The sequence below is a fragment of the Salvia miltiorrhiza genome, chromosome 1 (assembly GCF_028751815.1).
Source record: "Salvia miltiorrhiza cultivar Shanhuang (shh) chromosome 1, IMPLAD_Smil_shh, whole genome shotgun sequence".
NCBI lineage: Eukaryota > Viridiplantae > Streptophyta > Magnoliopsida > Lamiales > Lamiaceae > Salvia > Salvia miltiorrhiza.
Window position 1 is genome coordinate 6,291,909 of NC_080387.1, and position 18,554 is coordinate 6,310,462.

Genomic DNA, 18,554 nt, shown 5'->3' on the forward strand with positions numbered 1-18,554 from the left:
CTTTAATTGTCTTTTGTTTCCTTAACTTAAGACCTTTATGTTATGACCCTATTCGATATCTTTTGTTGAGCCTAGACATTCGACTCTCAAGTATTTTGATTGATGAATGTTGGTTATCTGAAACATGAAACTAAACTTATGATCCTGAAGTTGTTGTGTTTGTTGATTGATTTGTATCAATTGGATATTTATCTTTCTTCATCCAAAGGGGCGATGCCCGATTGTTATTCCTTTTATTCGAATTTCTCAAGGTTTTTCCCTTGTTCAATTTAATGATGAGTCGTTCCCCAGTTATAGTTAATTTTTCAAGAATTGGGGTGTGACAGAATGATATCAAAGCATAAGTTTTCTTTCATGTCTCTGATAACCAAAAGCTTTTAATGTCAAGTCTAGATTAGTACCTCTAGACTTCTAAGAAAATTTGTTGACCCTCAGCTCGCCGTCACACTGCCACAAGAAAAAGGTACGATTTAAAAGTTTCAAAGTTATTAGATATATTTTGAGAGTTTTCAAGAAGTGCGTGCTTTCACTGAATGATGTCGTATGAATTGCTTGTCGCTTTCATATTGTTATTTTGAGTCTCTAACTCATATAACCAATGTATGTATGTCGTGTTTGGGACTACCCGAGCCCTTAACGAATCAATGAATTTAAGATCGACTTAGATTTCCTAAATCTTTCCGACTTGAGAAAAGTTTTCATGAAAGGGACATTTATTGTCCAAATGTTTTAAGGTTTCAAAAAGAAACAAATGATTGAATGAATAAAAAGATTTATGTAATCGTTTTAGGTTTTCACAGCCTATACGATTTGAATGATGAGTCCTCTTACAAACCGATCGAGTACTACCCAATGATACTTTAGAAATGTTAGTCGTGATAGCGCCGTTTGATCGATTTAAGTAAGGAATGATAAGATAGCAACGTTTAACATAGAGATGTTACAACGTAGAAGAAATGTCATGAGTTTAAGGATCCACTTCAGTTAAGATTTGTTCCTACATAGAACTAGTCTTTCACATGGTTACACCATAGAAGCGATATATCTTGTATATATCTAAGTATGTTCATATGCAGAGTGAGTCTCACTAGTGTGTTGATATCGTTCGTAAATCAGAATGGAAGGTGCACCGAGAGGACGCGGACAAGGATGTGGTCGTGGTCGTGGACGCGGCAGGAGATTCATCCCTGAAGAGCCAATCCAACAAGTAGCACCAAATCGTACTGCTGAAGAAAAGTTTCGCAAGGAAAAGCCTTCGACTTTTGATGGACTAGGCGATCCCGCGGATGCCGAGAAATGGGTTAGGGTAGTGGAGCAAATTTTCAGCTACATCCGTTGCGATGACGAAGATAAAGTAACTTGTGCAATTTACCAACTGGTGGACGAAGTCGATTTCTGGTGGGAGTCAGTCAGACGCACGACGACGGATGAACAGTGGGAAAATTTCACTTGGGAAGATTTTAAGATTGAGTTATATGAGAAGTACATACCAGGATGCTATAGACAGAAGAAGCATAACGAGTTCTGGAATCTGAAGCAGAGGGCTGGGACAGTGACTGAGTACGACAGGGCCTTCAATCAACTATCAAGATATACTCCGACGTTGGTGGACACTGATGAGAAGCGTGCAGAAAAATTCAGAAATGGATTGCGCCATGAGATAGCGATTTCTTTAACAACCTAAGGAGGTCTTGCGTATGCACAAACATTGAGCAAAGCCCTCACCATTGAATCACTGCTGGCAAGAGAGAAAGGAAAAGCCCCCGGACAGTCTGGATTTGTGCCACCTCAAGATGGTAGTAAAGAAAAAAGGAAATGGATTGAGGGAACTGGGGGGAACTCTGGAAATGAAAGTAGGAAAAAACCATGGGTTGCTAATCAAAATCCGAATCAGCACCAGAACAAACAGCCGCAAGCTATGACTCCACCACCTTGCCCAAAGTGTCGGAAACCCCAGTTAGGGGAATGTATAAAGGGAATAAATGTTTGTTATTACCGCGGGGAACCTGGGCATTTTGCTTCAGCATGCCCAAAGAAAAGAGGAGGAACGCCATAACAACAAACTCCCGGGAACCGGCAGCGACAGAACCAAAGTCCTAGAGGATACCAGGGACAACCACGATACGCTAGGGCCTATGCCCTTAAGAAACAAGAATTGACGTTACAATCGTCTGAAACGACTTTAAAAGTTAGGACAACTGACGGTGGAAAACCGGATGGTAAGGACGTTATCTCGAACTCATAGCTCGATATAGGCACTGGAACATTCAGATAGACTCGCGTGTTATTTCTACGATAGAATTTGACGTAATCCTAGAATTGATAGACTTACTCAAGTCAGAGCTACAATACTTTGTTGCGAAAGAAGATCTCGCTCCAATCCCCAAGAAAAGAGAAGATGAGTTCCACGGCATAATGACGTACCAGATTTTGGAGAAACTTTCTGGTTGAAGAACGATGTCGCGCTATTAGAAAGTTAAGGTCATGTGTATTTTCAATGCCGCATAAAAGCTGAATGAAATGAATGCCTAGTGTTCTAAACTAGATGACCCTGATATGAAATTTCGAGGACGAAATTATTATAAGGAGGGAGGGATGTAATACCCCGCCTATTTCTATTAAGTTTAGAATTTATTTTGAACTTAGATTAAGGTGATTCACGCCGGATAAAAAAAAAAGATTCATTTTAATTCCAACAAAATTATTTTCAAAAGCTTTTTGTTAAAAAAAAAATTAGTCTTTTGAATTTGAAGGAAGTGCTCAATGTATATAATATGAGCCCAATATATATATTTTAAGGATTTCACACAAAGGTGTTGCATAGAATGTTGTTCCTGATTTTGAGTATATTTATATGAGTAACATTTATCCTTGTTTGTCATCGAAATCTTGAGTTTTCAAGTTGGACACTATCATTTTTAGTGATCAAGGATTTTCATTATTAAAGAATTTTATTTAATTAGAATTCATGAATTTCATTTTATTAATTCCACCCACTTGCTTGATTTTACTCCACAATCACCCACTTGCCTTATTATATTATTTAACCTCAAATATCCTATTATCCTTATCCACACATTTTAGCTTCTTTATTAAGCCAAACATATTCCTCTTTTATCTTACTCAATAAGCCAAATCTTATCCACTTGCCTTTAGCTTTCTTATTAAGCTAAATTTTTTCTCTCTCACACACCATCTCCCTAATCTACACTCTACACTCACGGTTCCTTCAAGTTTTCAAAACAATTTCCAAATCAAGAAAGAGGTAATTGATTTTTTTTTTTGTTATCTCCCCATTAATTCCAGAATTTATTTTCTTATATCCAACCTCAATTCTGCAGAAACATGGTTTTACCAACAAGATCACCAACATCAAGGTTACCTCCATTTCCACTCTACCTAATTTGTTAACCTTTGAATCAAGAACAAAGAACCACAGCAATATACACACACACACATACTATATGTTCTAATCTTTTACATGTACAATCAGTTGTTTTTAGAAATGAATGGAAAGAACAGTTTTTAAAGAAAAAGCCTGATCTATGCTATTGTGAATCTTGAACTGAAATTTGGGGGTTTGTTTCTCTATGTGTGTGTGTGCTGTCCGAAATGAGAGAGGAAGAGCGGAGCAGCCGGCGGCTGCTCAGCAGCCGGCGATGGCGGCGGCGGCGGCAGGGCCGCCTTTTCCTATTTCTGCCTAAAACCAGAGAGAAGGGGAGAAAGACATAGTAATTAGGGTTATTATAAAATAAAAGGGGAAAAATGAAAGGGAGACAAATAGAGACAGAGAGATCGGCGGCGGTAGTGGCCTAATGGCTGCTGCTGTTCGTCAGTGAAGCAGATGCGGTAAAGAAGCTTATGGTGTTGTGTGTGCTTGGTTGCTTGGAGAGCAGCGCTGGGGTAACAGCGCTGGGATAACGAGGGGCAGAGCATAGGATGAGAGGGGCAGTGCAGAGGGCGAGAGGGGCAGAACAGAGCTTGGAGAGTAGAGGAGCGTAGGGGGGGATGGGTTTTGGGCTTACGTGTTGGGCCTTTTTTCTTTTAAAACAGCTGGGCTTTACTCATTGGGTTTGTGCATATTTTAAGTAAACACTTATTATATGCTTAAGTATGAAATGAGTCATGCATTGCATCATGATTTAATTGGTTATTTATAATTCCAATTACAAAAGAAAGTCGAGTAAGAATATTGTTGGTGTTCTTAACTCAAGAGAATTGTTTTCAATTATTTATCCATTAAATTTTGAAAAACCCGGCTAAGTGAATTATAAGATGTTAAACACTTTACCATGGTTTAAGATTAGATTCAGGAGACCTATTAAGATTATAGACTTCTTGTAGGCTTTTTGGATCGTGAGGACTAAGACTGCTATTTCGGTTCAAAGATAAGATAAACGACAGGCTTTGCCTAATCACGTGGGCTTATTTTTCAAATGTATGCTTGAGTTATTAAGCTCTAAATGTTTCATGAATTGAAAATTGTTTATCCAATAAATATTTTTGTGCGCTCTGTTATGTTTAAGGCTCACAATTCATGGATCGATCGAGATTCTCTTATGACCTAACACGTTGTTTGAGAATTGTGTACACTTGTTAGTTGTTTCGGTGGGTTGATCTCCATCGGGCACTAATTCATGTAAGAGGCGTTATAAGGGTGCTTGGTTGGATGTGTTCCGGAGCATGTATCATGTAAGGCCTGCCTGGGTAGCGTCCCGAGGTCAATTCAACTTGTCTGAGTTACATCCTCATGGCAATTGTTATGGGAAAAAGCGGTACGTCGGTGGCTAAAAGGTTTGATATCACAGCGAGTAACTAAACAGAGTGTGACAATGGCGCGCTAATAAAATGAAATGTTTTAACATGTTTAGAAGTTCTTTTACTTTAAAACCTTCTAAGTTATGTCATGAATGATTGGATAAACTGCTCTTACGAATTATGAAATATTTTAAAAGTTGCAGCCCACTAAGTATATTAGTAGTTAGCCCAAATATTTTCAAATATTTTTCAAGATGGCTGGTGTTGACGTGGAGAGCTGAGGCTATAGTTCAACTCCGTGTTTTGACTTCCGCTGTAGTATTAACCTTTAATTGTCTTTTGTTTCCTTAACTTAAGACCTTTATGTTATGACCCTATTCGATATCTTTTGTTGAGCCTAGACATTCGACTCTCAAGTATTTTGATTGATGAATGTTGGTTATCTGAAACATGAAACTAAACTTATGATCCTGAAGTTGTTGTGTTTGTTGATTGATTTGTATCAATTGGATATTTATCTTTCTTCATCCAAAGGGGCGATGCCCGATTGTTATTCCTTTTATTCGAATTTCTCAAGGTTTTTCCCTTGTTCAATTTAATGATGAGTCGTTCCCCAGTTATAGTTAATTTTTCAAGAATTGGGGTGTGACAGAATGATATCAAAGCATAAGTTTTCTTTCATGTCTCTGATAACCAAAAGCTTTTAATGTCAAGTCTAGATTAGTACCTCTAGACTTCTAAGAAAATTTGTTGACCCTCAGCTCGCCGTCACACTGCCACAAGAAAAAGGTACGATTTAAAAGTTTCAAAGTTATTAGATATATTTTGAGAGTTTTCAAGAAGTGCGTGCTTTCACTGAATGATGTCGTATGAATTGCTTGTCGCTTTCATATTGTTATTTTGAGTCTCTGACTCATATAACCAATGTATGTATGTCGTGTTTGGGACTACCCGAGCCCTTAACGAATCAATGAATTTAAGATCGACTTAGATTTCCTAAATCTTTCCGACTTGAGAAAAGTTTTCATGAAAGGGACATTTATTGTCCAAATGTTTTAAGGTTTCAAAAAGAAACAAATGATTGAATGAATAAAAAGATTTATGTAATCGTTTTAGGTTTTCACAGCCTATACGATTTGAATGATGAGTCCTCTTACAAACCGTTCGAGTACTACCCAATGATACTTTAGAAATGTTAGTCGTGATAGCGCCGTTTGATCGATTTAAGTAAGGAATGATAAGATAGCAACGTTTAACATAGAGATGTTACAACGTAGAAGAAATGTCATGAGTTTAAGGATCCACTTCAGTTAAGATTTGTTCCTACATAGAACTAGTCTTTCACATGGTTACACCATAGAAGCGATATATCTTGTATATATCTAAGTATGTTCATATGCAGAGTGAGTCTCACTAGTGTGTTGATATCGTTCGTAAATCAGAATGGAAGGTGCACCGAGAGGACGCGGACAAGGACGTGGTCGTGGTCGTGGACGCGGCAGGAGATTCATCCCTGAAGAGCCAATCCAACAAGTAGCACCAAATCGTACTGCTGAAGAAAAGTTTCGCAAGGAAAAGCCTTCGACTTTTGATGGACTGGGCGATCCCGCGGATGCCGAGAAATGGGTTAGGGTAGTGGAGCAAATTTTCAGCTACATCCGTTGCGATGACGAAGATAAAGTAACTTGTGCAATTTACCAACTAGTGGACGAAGTCGATTTCTGGTGGGAGTCAGTCAGACGCACGACGACGGATGAACAATGGGAAAATTTCACTTGGGAAGATTTTAAGATTGAGTTATATGAGAAGTACATACCAGGATGCTATAGACAGAAGAATCATAACGAGTTCTGGAATCTGAAGCAGAGGGCTGGGACAGTGACTGAGTACGACAGGGCCTTCAATCAACTATCAAGATATGCTCCGACGTTGGTGGACACTGATGAGAAGCGTGCAGAAAAATTCAGAAATGGATTGCGCCATGAGATAGCGATTTCTTTAGCAACCTAAGGAGGTCTTGCGTATGCACAAACATTGAGCAAAGCCCTCACCATTGAATCACTGCTGGCAAGAGAGAAAGGAAAAGCTCCCGGACAGTCTGGATTTGTGCCACCTCAAGATGGTAGTAAAGAAAAAAGGAAATGGATTGAGGGAACTGGGGGGAACTCTGGAAATGAAAGTAGGAAGAAACCATGGGTTGCTAATCAAAATCCGAATCAGCACCAGAACAAACAGCCGCAAGCTATGACTCCACCACCTTGCCCAAAGTGTCGGAAACCCCATTTAGGGGAATGTATAAAGGGAAGAAATGTTTGTTATTACCGCGGGGAACCTGGGCATTTTGCTTCAGCATGCCCAAAGAAAAGAGGAGGAACGCCATAACAACAAACTCCCGGAAACCGGCAGCGACAGAACCAAAGTCCTAGAGGATACCAGGGACAACCACGATACGCTAGGGCCTATGCCCTTAAGAAACAATAATTGACGTTACAATCGTCTGAAACGACTTTAAAAGTTAGGACAACTGACGGTGGAAAACCGGATGGTAAGGACGTTATCTCGAACTCATAGCTCGATATAGGCGCTGGAACATTCAGATAGACTCGCGTGTTATTTCTACGATAGAATTTGACGTAATCCTAGAATTGATAGACTTACTCAAGTCAGAGCTACAATACTTTGTTGCGAAAGAAGATCTCGCTCCAATCCCCAAGAAAAGAGAAGATGAGTTCCACGGCATAATGACGTACCAGATTTTGGAGAAAATTTCTGGTTGAAGAACGATGTCGAGCTATTAGAAAGTTAAGGTCATGTGTATTTTCAATGCCGCATAAAAGCTGAATGAAATGAATGCCTAGTGTTCTAAACTAGATGACCCTGATATGAAATTTCGAGGACGAAATTTTTATAAGGAGGGAGGGATGTAATACCCCGCCTATTTCTATTAAGTTTAGAATTTATTTTGAACTTAGATTAAGGTGATTCACGCCGGATAAAAAAAAAAAGATTCATTTTAATTCCAACAAAATTATTTTCAAAAGCTTTTTGTTAAAAAAAAAATTAGTCTTTTGAATTTGAAGGAAGTGCTCAATGTATATAATATGAGCCCAATATATATATTTTAAGGATTTCACACAAAGGTGTTGCATAGAATGTTGTTCCTGATTTTGAGTATATTTATATGAGTAACATTTATCCTTGTTTGTCATCGAAATCTTGAGTTTTCAAGTTGGACACTATCATTTTTAGTGATCAAGGATTTTCGTTATTAAAGAATTTTATTTAATTAGAATTCATGAATTTAATTTTATTAATTCCACCCACTTGCTTGATTTTACTCCACAATCACCCGCTTGCCTTATTAAATTATTTAACCTCAAATATCCTATTATCTTTATCCACACATTTTAGCTTCTTTATTAAGCCAAACATATTCCTCTTTTATCTTACTCAATAAGCCAAATCTTATCCACTTGCCTTTAGCTTTCTTATTAAGCTAAATTTTTTCTCTCTCTCACACCATCTCCCTAATCTACATTCTACACTCACGGTTCCTTCAAGTTTTCAAAACAATTTCCAAATCAAGAAAGAGGTAATTGATTTTTTTTGCTATCTCCCCATTAATTCCAGAATTTATTTTCTTATATCCAACCTCAATTCTGCAGAAACAAGGTTTTACCAACAAGATCATCAACATCAAGGTTACCTCCATTTCCACTCTACCTATATTTGTTAACCTCTGAATCAAGTGTTGGATTTGTATACTGAAAGCAAGAACGTTTTATGCTTGTATACAATGATTCTTATGTTCACTATTTAATCTCCTATCTGATTGTGTTCATGATTGCATATGTATGTTCTTTATCTCTATATAAGTAGATTATATGGTGTGTTGTAGATCACAGAAGACCATATAATTGGAATAACCTTAAGAGATATAAAAATGATCACAACCGAAATGACTCTTGAACGAGTCGTTGGTTTAGGCTGCAGTATAGATGGAAAGAGTTTGTCTTGACTACTTGTTTATATTGGTACGTCATAACGTATTGATAGGATCAAAGTGAGATGTATTCTTCTATCTGACATAAGTGAAGAATCAAGATCTCGGTGACTTAATAGAATCTTAATACTAATAAGATTTCAAATATATATGTTGATTCGTATATCACTTTGACTTACTATGGGTGAGAGTTATATAGTAACTTGAGTACTCAGTATCTTGGGTGATAGTGGTCAATATATGATATTTGATTATCTGTATTAGTACCCGTATCCGGTATAGGATAATGACATCCCCTTAAGGAGCTCAACAAGGTTTATTGCGTTAAACCCTACAGGTTGATTAAGTTCAGACGCAATAGTAAAGTTTGAGTGGTACTGCTTAAGGATTACAAAGAGATTAATTAATTTAAGCTGTCAGAGCTCTAATTAATTAATGGATATCGGATATTTTAAATACGGAGATTTAATAAGTCTAAATACAAGCCCCGACTCATCACCGGCAATAAAGGGGTAAGTCAGTATTGATTCTCTAGTGGAATGAATTAATACTTATGAATTAATTATGATCTGGGCTGATCATAGAAATTAATTCATTAGAGGCCCATCTTTATTCCTTGTATCTGGTCCCTAGACTGGCCCAAAGTCTCCTTTGCCCTAGTAGGAGAATTTTCGCCTATCACAGTTCCTGGTGCCCTAGGACTGTATTTTGTGTTTAAATACAGCTGTCAGCTCTCAGGAAGAAATACATGATACGTAGGGTTTCGAGAGAGCAGCAGAGGGGCGCAACTTTGAGTAGGCTAATTTCTCCTTAGGAACTCACACAGCTCGTTGTCCATCCAACGGTGAAAGTTGAGCGGGATACAATTTAGAAGATCAGAACTGGAGTCTTTCAACTCAATCATCGACAGCCTATGCATACAATTCTCAAGTAAGTGTTTCTAACTCCAATGTGCAGCACTTAAATTCATAGGAGCATGTTAGAGATTAATCGTTGTGTGGTGAATTAAGATATCCGAGAAACGGTCCTATTGGGGCTATAATCCTTCAATTGGTATCAGAGCATGGATTGCTTTTCTTGGCTCTGTCAGTTAATTCACGTACGATTAATAATATGCGTTGTTTTTTTTTTTGTTTTGCTGCTGCTGTTCTTCGTGGTCTGTTGATTCATGGGATACGTCGTTTTTGACGTTGTAATTATTTTTCCACCACGAGAAAATCCGTGGTTAGATTAGGACTTCCGTTGTTTTTGTTGTTCGGCTGTAATCTGTAAATATGGTAAAATGAGACGCAAACGATGACGATCAGACGGAGAACGAAGAATAGGTTTTTGGAGTGGATGAACAGGTTTCAGGCTGTGCTGCACTCTAGCTTCCGAACTGCTGCACTCTGGCTTCAGAGCTGCTGCGCTCTCCCTCTGGAGTTGGTTCTGGTTCTGAGCACTTTGGGCTTCGGCTCTGGCTCTGGGCAGCCTGAGTTCGGCTCTAACTCTGAGCATTCTGAGCTCTGCTCTGGCAGTGAGCTCTGCTCTGGCAGTGAGCTCTGCTCTGCCTTTGAGCTCTGCTCTGGCAGTGAGCTCTGCTCTGGCTGCGAGCTCTGCTCTGCCAGCGGCGGTCTCTGCTATGGCTTTGAGCAGTCTCTGCTCTGTCTTTTGAGCGGTCTCTGCTCTTGCCAGAACCTGTCGCTGCTCTGTTTTTGCCAAGGCTGCGAAGGAAGTAGCGCACGTATCTCGAAGCAAACGCTAGGGGTTCTTAAACCCTAGTTTTCAAAGACGGGCCTGATGGAGCTGTTTCGAGCAGTGTTTACATTTTTTGAGTTTTTCTTTTCTGTTTTAAATGTAATAGATTAGAATTGGGATTCCACGAATGGGTCACGAAGAATGTTTTTCTTTTATTCTGTTCTTTGCATGTAGTGGTGTTAATCCTTTATGCTCTTTGCCTGCTGTTTTGTGTTTGCTATATTATGACGACTATGTCACAAACTTTGCTACTCCAGCATCAGGTCATGAATGACGCGGCTGACATCATGTTGAACCTCACTGAAGTTTATGGGGAGTCCGAGAGATCTGCTCGCTTTAACATAATGAGAGAAATCTTAGCATGTAAGATAAGCGAGGGCAGTTCTGTACACGAGCATGTCATGCACATGATAAATCTTTTTGATAGGCTCGAGTTACTCGGAGGAGGTATCGAAGGGGATGTCAAAGTCATTATCATCCTGAATACTCTCCCCAAGACTTTTGAGAACTTCCGTCTCAATGCCATTATGAGCAAGGCCAACTATACTCTTAACGAGTTGCTGAATGCTCTAGTTATGGCAGAGGGAGTCATGGGAAACGGGAAAGAGGTACTTGTCGCTGCCAAGGGATTTGCTTCTTCGTCGAAAGGCGGGAAAAAGAAGTGGAAAGGTCCGAAGGGCAAGAGAGGCAAGAAAGCTAGTGGGAGTAGCAAAGTGGGTGGCCCTACCGGCGGCGTGAAGAAGCCAACGGGAAAGGGAAAGTGCTTCAAGTGCGGCAGACTGGGCATTGGAAGAAAGATTGTCCGGTGCTCAAAGCAAATGGACAAGGTACGTCACAAGTTTTAGTAACTGAAACATGTTTAGCTTTGTTTTCTACTCATTCTTAGGTAGTGGATACGGGGGCAACTGACCATGTTTGTTACACCTTGCAGGGCTTCAAGCTGACAAGGGAGCTGGGAAGTGATGAGATCACCATCTCCATGGGCAACGCGTCGAAGGTCACAGCTGTTGCAATTGGAGATTTATCTTTATGTTTTGGTGATGACATTTTAGTTTTGAGAGATATTTTATATGTGCCGGAGTTTCGGCGGAACATAATTTCTGTTTCAAAGTTATTTTTGGATGGATATTCAGTTACTTTTGATAGAGGTGTTTCTATCATGAAAAATAACATGATTATTTGTTCCGGAATTTTGAACAACTCTCTCTATACTATTACATGTCCAATTAATAACTCTGTTCATGTTGCGTCTACATTACAAATTTGTCCAAATCCAAATAAAAGGAAACATTTTTCTCATGAACAATATACACATTTTTGGCACCTAAGATTAGGCCACATCAATCTAAACAGGATCCAAAGGCTCGTGTCGAATGGAATTTTGAAAGACTTTCAAGCTGTTCCTTTTAGAACCTGTGAATCCTGTATAGAAGGAAAGATGACGGCAAGGCCTTTTAAGGCAAAGGGGAATAGGGCCTCACATGTGTTGGAATTGATTCACTCTGACTTGTGTGGACCGATGTCCACAAAAGCTCGTGGAGGGTATGAGTATTTCGTCACTTTCATTGACGATTACTCAAGATATGGGTATATTTACTTACTTCAACACAAATCTGAATGCTTTGAGAAATTCAAAGAATTCAAGGCGGAAGTGGAGAAGAGATTGGGTAAATCTATCAAGTCATTGCGGTCTGATCGCGGTGGCGAATACCTCGAAACGAGTTTAAGCAATACTTGTCAGATTTTGGGATTACATCCCAATTGACTGCACCGGGTACTCCCCAATAGAATGGTATAGCGGAGAGAAGAAATATAACTCTTTTGGAAATGGTACGATCAATGATGAGTTATGCATCGTTGCCTATTTCGTTTTGGGGATATGCCTTGGAAACAACGGCTTACTTGCTGAATCTAGTACCGTCCAAGTATGTGCCTAAGACTCCTACCGAATTATGGTCTGGGCGAAAGCCCAGCTTGCATCATATAAAGGTATGGGGTTGTCCTGCATACGTGTTTGACAAAGAGGCAAAGAAATTGGAGCCTAGATGCGAAGTAATGTTGTTTGTAGGATATCCAAGGGAAACGAAAGGTGGTTATTTCTATAATCCTAAGGATCAGAAAGTGGTTGTTAGCACCAACGCACGATTCTTGGAACAGGATTATATAGATAAACACAAGTCTAAGTTCGAGATTGTCCTTCAAGAAATCGAAGGCAATGGACAGGCGATTCCATCACCCCAGCCAAGTGTGCAAGTGAATGCACCACAGGACACTGCACAAACCATTGTCACAGCTGTACCACCACCGCTTCGTCGTAGTGGGAGGGTTATCGTCCAACCCGATCGATTCATGTTCTTGGGAAAATCTTCGGATCTTCTTCCTGTTGATAAACAAAAGGATATCGACCCTGACAACTTTAGACAAGCGATGGAAGATATAGATGCAGATTCTTGGTACGACGCCATGGTTTTTGAAATAGAATCCATGACTGCTATGGATGTATACGAGAAAACTAAATTACCAGATGACTTCTTGGCCATAGGTAGTAGGTGGGTATACAAGAGAAAAAGAGATTCGGATGGCGAAGTCGTGGCTTTTAAAGCCAGACTGGTGGCGAAAGGCTATACCCAGGAACAGAGTATAGATTATGATGAAACCTTTTCACTTTACTCGTTGTGAGAACGAAAGTTCCGTGTACCGTTTAGATGCTAATGGTGACGTGGTTTTCCTTGCACTTTATGTAGATGATATCCTCCTTATTGGCAACAATGTGGCGCTATTATCGGACATAAAGAAGTGGTTATCCGAACAGTTTCAAATGAAGGACTTAGGAGATGCAGCGTACATCCTGGGGATCAAGGTTGTTCGTGATCGCCAGAAAAGGATTTTGAGCTTATCTCAAGCGTCCTACATTGATACTGTGATTGCTCGTTTTAGCATGCAAACTGCCAAGAAATGGTTGCTACCTTTCAGACATGGCATTCCTATGTCTAAGGACATGTGTCCTAAGATGCCTAGTGAGGTTGAGGAAATGAGGAAGGTACCATATGCTTCCGCTGTAGGTAGCCTCATGTATGTGATGTTTTGCACGAGACCTGATATTTTCTATGTCGTTGGCATGATTGCGAGATATCAGTCAAACCCTGGACCAGGACACTGGACTGCGGTAAAGCATATTCTCAAGTACCTGAAAAGGACTCGAGACTATAGACTAGTTTACCAGTCAGACAGTCTAACTCCAGGCTGACCGGGATGAGAAGAGATCTACCTCTGGTTATGTGTTTACCTTGGGAGGTGGAGCCGTATCATGGCGGAGTGCAAAGCAGAAGTGCATTGCAGACTCCACCTTGGAAGCCGAATATGTAGCTGCTTCTGAAGCTGCTAAAGAAGTTGTATGGTTTCGGAACTACCTCTTGGATCTAAGAGTGGTACCTAATTTGCCTAAGAGTATCATAATTTATTGTGATAACTCGAGTGCAGTGGCAAATTCTAAGGAACCCAGGACCCACAAGGCGACCAAACACATAGAGAGAAAGTACCGCATCATACGAGAAATCGTACACAGAGGAGATGTACTGGTTGAGAAGATCAATACTTTGGAGAACTTAGCTGATCCTTTCACGAAGAGTTTACTGCAGAAGGCCTACGACAAGCATGCTCGAGGGATGGGATTGCGGTTAATGCCACCCACTTAGGAAAACTTTCAGTATAAGTAGGAGAAGTGATAGTGTTGTAATAGCTAGTATTTAGACACATTGTATACTAAAAGTTTGCTTTAGTATAAGTGGGAGATTGTTAGGTCCGGGGGGTCTCGAATAGGTGTATGGGGGGGGGAATACACCTATAGGCTATTTTTGGTCTATCTACCAACCTCAATCAGAGGGATCTCAGTCAGAGATAGAAAAAAAACTTTACAAGCAAACCAGACACCTGTTTAACCGAAATTAGTTTTGACCAACAGGGTTGACGACTGATACTGAAAGCTCTTCAGTAAAGAGTTATCAGTTAAGTCACAAGAACTTAACTGATCCACGTAAGGGCTTCAGTCGTGTTTGCTAAAATAGAGATGATATCACTCTTCCTTACTATCAGAGGATAGTTCAGTCAGATTGATATCACATGCAGCGGAAATTAAACATAGTTTCAAATAGCCTCGGTGGAGCAGATAGTTGGATTAAGGTTTCTCTAGCAGTTAGTCAGTGTTCAGTTTTATCAATTGAAATAACACAGTTAAGAATGTAAAACTGAAAGCTGTAAACAACACAGAGACTTTTACGTGGTTCGGAAAAACTCTTTCCTACATCCACGGCTGGTTGATCAGACCAACAATCCACTCCGCAAGTGCTTGCCTGGTGCACTGCAAACCGTGAACTGAAGATAAACTCTCTTCAGCACCTACACACCTTGCGTAGGGTTTCTCTACCTACACACCTCGTATAGGATTTCAGCACCTACACAACTCGCGTAGGATTTCCCTGCTAAGCACACCTCGTGCTCAGACTTCTCTTTCAGAGTTCAGAGTACCTTCCTGAATCTCCGAATCACTCAAACACTCTTATGGGGGAGAGGTTTAAACGAGTGCCAACTATACATACAAAGAACAAGTTCTTTGAAGCAAGTTTGACCTTTGGCTTCTGAGTACACAGAATATATGCCTAGGGTCTAAGAGAATGTTTGTAATCAGCAGTGACTGATTTTGGCTTTGGAATTCTCTTCTTCGATTCAAGCTTTGAGCGGTTTAAGCTTTGGGCTGAGTAGCTATTTCGGCAGAGCTTCAGCTTATGTTGTTGAATCGGTGAAGATTTGAAGTGATCCTCGAGCGCTATTTGTTGGAGAATTCTTGAATAGATCCGTTGGCGTAAATCGTCCTCAAGATTTCTTCCGTTGGAGAGCAATTCGAATTTGGGCTGAGGCTTCAATCTTCGAGGTTCCTTGTCTGTGTGGAAACGGCTCTCTTTGATCGACAGGAGATGTGACATCTCTGAAAAGTAACCACCAGATAGGAATGACCTCTGCAGAGATAAGATATTGAGATATCTCTGCATTTAATGCGGCTGTACTTGAGCGTACGTGGCTTCCTCTGAACGTTGGAAGATCAGTCCTAGGAGGAATGTTCAACTGATACTTGACTTTAGTATCAGTCTATGGCGCGCATTAAATAATCAGTCTTCAACTGATTCTTCAACTGATACTTCAGTTGGTAACTCCAGTCTTCAGTCTTCAGTCTTCATTCTTCAGTCTTCAGTCTTTGACACCGCAACTAACTAGAAACGAACTCTAACACTTGAGTTCAAAAACGATTCTAGTCTATTACATCTAAGCCCTATGAATTTTGGTATCATCAAAACAAGGGTTAGGATATTCCACAAGGTTCCCAACAGAGATTGTTGGATTTGTATACTGAAAGCAAGAACGTTTTATACTTGTATACAATGATTCCTGTGTTCACTATTTAATCTCCTATCTGATTGCGTTCATGATTGCATATGTATGTTCTTTATCTCTATATAAGTAGATTATATGGTGTGTTGTAGATCACAGAAGACCATATAATTGGAATAACCTTAAGAGATATAAAAATGATCTCAGTCGAAATGACTCTAGGACAAGTCGTTGGTTTAGGCTGCAGTATAGATGGAAGTGAAGGAATATTAAATTGAATTAACGTTCCACTTTGCCCGATGATCGTTTCTTGGTTATTATTAATTTATCATACAACGATTAAATCCTAACATGCTCCTATGAATTTAACAGCTGCACACAGGTGTTAGGAAAAACTTACTTGAGAATCGGATGCACAAACTGTTGATGATCGTGTCGAAAGAATCTGACTCCAGCTCTGATCTTCTCGACTGTATCTCGCTCAATTCCCAACGTTGGATGGACAACGAGCTATGGAAATTCCCAAGGCAGAAAGATCACTCACGTTTCTGCGCCTCCCTCTGCTCTCAAAAACCCTAATTTTTATCAGTGTATTTTCCTGAGAGCTGACAGCTGTATTTTATAATAATAAAATACGTAGGGGGCGCTTCTTTCTTTGTGATAGGCGACTTCTGCCCTACTTGGGCTAGGAGACATTGGGCCAGCCCAGGGACCAGATACAAGGAATAAAGATGGGCCTCAAATAAATTAATTTATCTATGGTCAGCCCAGACCATAATTAATTTATAAATATCAGTTCATTCCACTAGAGAACCGATACTGACTTACCCCTTTATTGTCGGTGATGAGTCGGGGCTTGTATTTAGACTTATTAAATCTCCGTATTTAAAATATCCAACATCCATTAATTAATTAGAGCTCTAACAGCTTAAATTAATTAATCTCTTAATAATTCCTTAAGCAGTACCACTCAATCTTTATTATTACGCCTGAACTTAATCAACCTGCAGGGTTTAGCGTAATAAACCTTATTGAGCTCCTTAAGGGGATGTCATTATCCTATACCGGATACGGGTACTAATACAGATAATCAAATATCATATATTAACCGCTATCACCCAAGATACAGAGTACTCGAGTTAGTATTTAACTCTCGCCCATAGTAAGTCAAAGTGATATACGAATTAACATATATATCTGAATACTTATTAGTATTAAGATTTATGAGTCACCGAGATCTTGATTCTTCACTTAAGTCAGATAGAAGAATACATCTCAACTGTTGGTCCTATCAATACGTAATGACGTACCAGTATAGACAAGTAGCCAAGACAAACTACTTCCATCTATACTGCAGCCTAAACCAATAACTTGTCCTTGAGTTATTTCGGCTGTGATCATATTATATCTCTTAAGGTTATTCCAATTATATGGTCTTCTGTGATCTACAACACACCATATAATCTACTTATACAGAGATAAAGAACATACATATGCAATCATGAACACAATCAGATAGGAGATAAGAATAGTGAATAACAGGAATCATTGTATACAAGCATAAAGTTCTTGCTTTCAGTATACAAATCCAACAATCTCCCACTTATACTAAAGCAAAACTTTTAGTATACAATGTGTCTAAATACTAGCTATTACAAAACTTCACTTCATCTCTCCCACTTATACTGAAAGTTTTTCTCTAAGTGGGTGGCATCAACCGCAATCCCATCCCTCGAGCATGCTTCTCATAGGTCTTTTGCGGTAAGCTTTTCGTGAAAGGATCAGCTAGGTTCTCCAATGTATCAATCTTTTCTACTAGCACATCTCCTCTGTTTACGATTTCTCGTATGATGTGGTACTTTCTCTCTATGTGTTTTGACGCCTTGTGGCTCCTGGGTTCCTTAGAATTTGCCACTGCACCCGAGTTATCACAATAAATTATGATACTCTTAGGCAAATTAGGGACCACTCCTAGATCCAAGAGGTAGTTCCGGAACCATACAGCCTCCTTAGCAGCTTCCGAAGCAGCTACATACTCGGCTTCCATGGTGGAGTCTGCAATGCACTTCTGCTTTGCACTCCGCCATGATACGGCTCCACCTCCCAAGGTAAACACATAACCAGAGGTAGATCTCTTCTCATCCCGGTCAGCCTGGAAATCCGAATCGCTGTAACCCAAAGGAAATAGACTGTCTGACTGGTAAACTAGCCTATAATCTCGAGTCCGTTTCAGGTACTTGAGAATATGCTTTACCGCAGTCCAGTGTCCTGGTCCAGGGTTCGACTGATATCTTGCAACCATGCCAACGACATAGCAAATATCAGGTCTCGTGCATAGCATCGCATACATGAGGCTACCTACGGCGGAAGCATAGGGTATCTTCCTCATCTCCTCAACCTCACTAGGCGTCTTAGGACACATGTCCTTAGACAGAGGAATGCCATGTCTAAAAGGTAGCAAGCCTTTCTTGGCATTTTGCATGCTAAAACGAGCAATCACAGTATCAATGTAAGACGCTTGAGATAAGCTCAACATCCTTTTCTGGCGATCACGAACGACCTTGATCCCCAGGATGTACGCTGCATCTCCTAAGTCTTTCATTTGAAACTGTTCGGATAACCACTTCTTTATGTCCGATAATAGCTCAACATTGTTGCCAATGAGGAGGATATC

At 39.9% G+C, this 18,554-nt stretch overlaps 2 protein-coding genes across 2 annotated transcripts; both read left to right on the forward strand.

Moving 5' to 3' along the window:
• Positions 1–1,117: 1,117 nt before the first annotated feature.
• Positions 1,118–1,684, forward strand: LOC131009645 (uncharacterized). The gene has a single exon (XM_057937077.1). It carries the CDS (start codon positions 1,118–1,120, stop codon positions 1,682–1,684), a length of 567 nt encoding a protein of 188 aa, XP_057793060.1.
• A 4,517-nt stretch (positions 1,685–6,201) lies between these two features.
• LOC131009717 (uncharacterized) lies at positions 6,202–6,768 on the forward strand. The gene has a single exon (XM_057937150.1). The coding sequence runs from the start codon at positions 6,202–6,204 to the stop codon at positions 6,766–6,768; it is 567 nt and encodes a 188-aa protein (XP_057793133.1).
• Positions 6,769–18,554: the final 11,786 nt, after the last annotated feature.

Coding starts and splice junctions, on each gene's coding strand:
- LOC131009645 (XM_057937077.1), top strand. CDS start 1,118: ATGGAAGGTGCACCGAGAGGACGCGGACAAGGATGTGGTCGTGGTCGT.
- LOC131009717 (XM_057937150.1), top strand. CDS start 6,202: ATGGAAGGTGCACCGAGAGGACGCGGACAAGGACGTGGTCGTGGTCGT.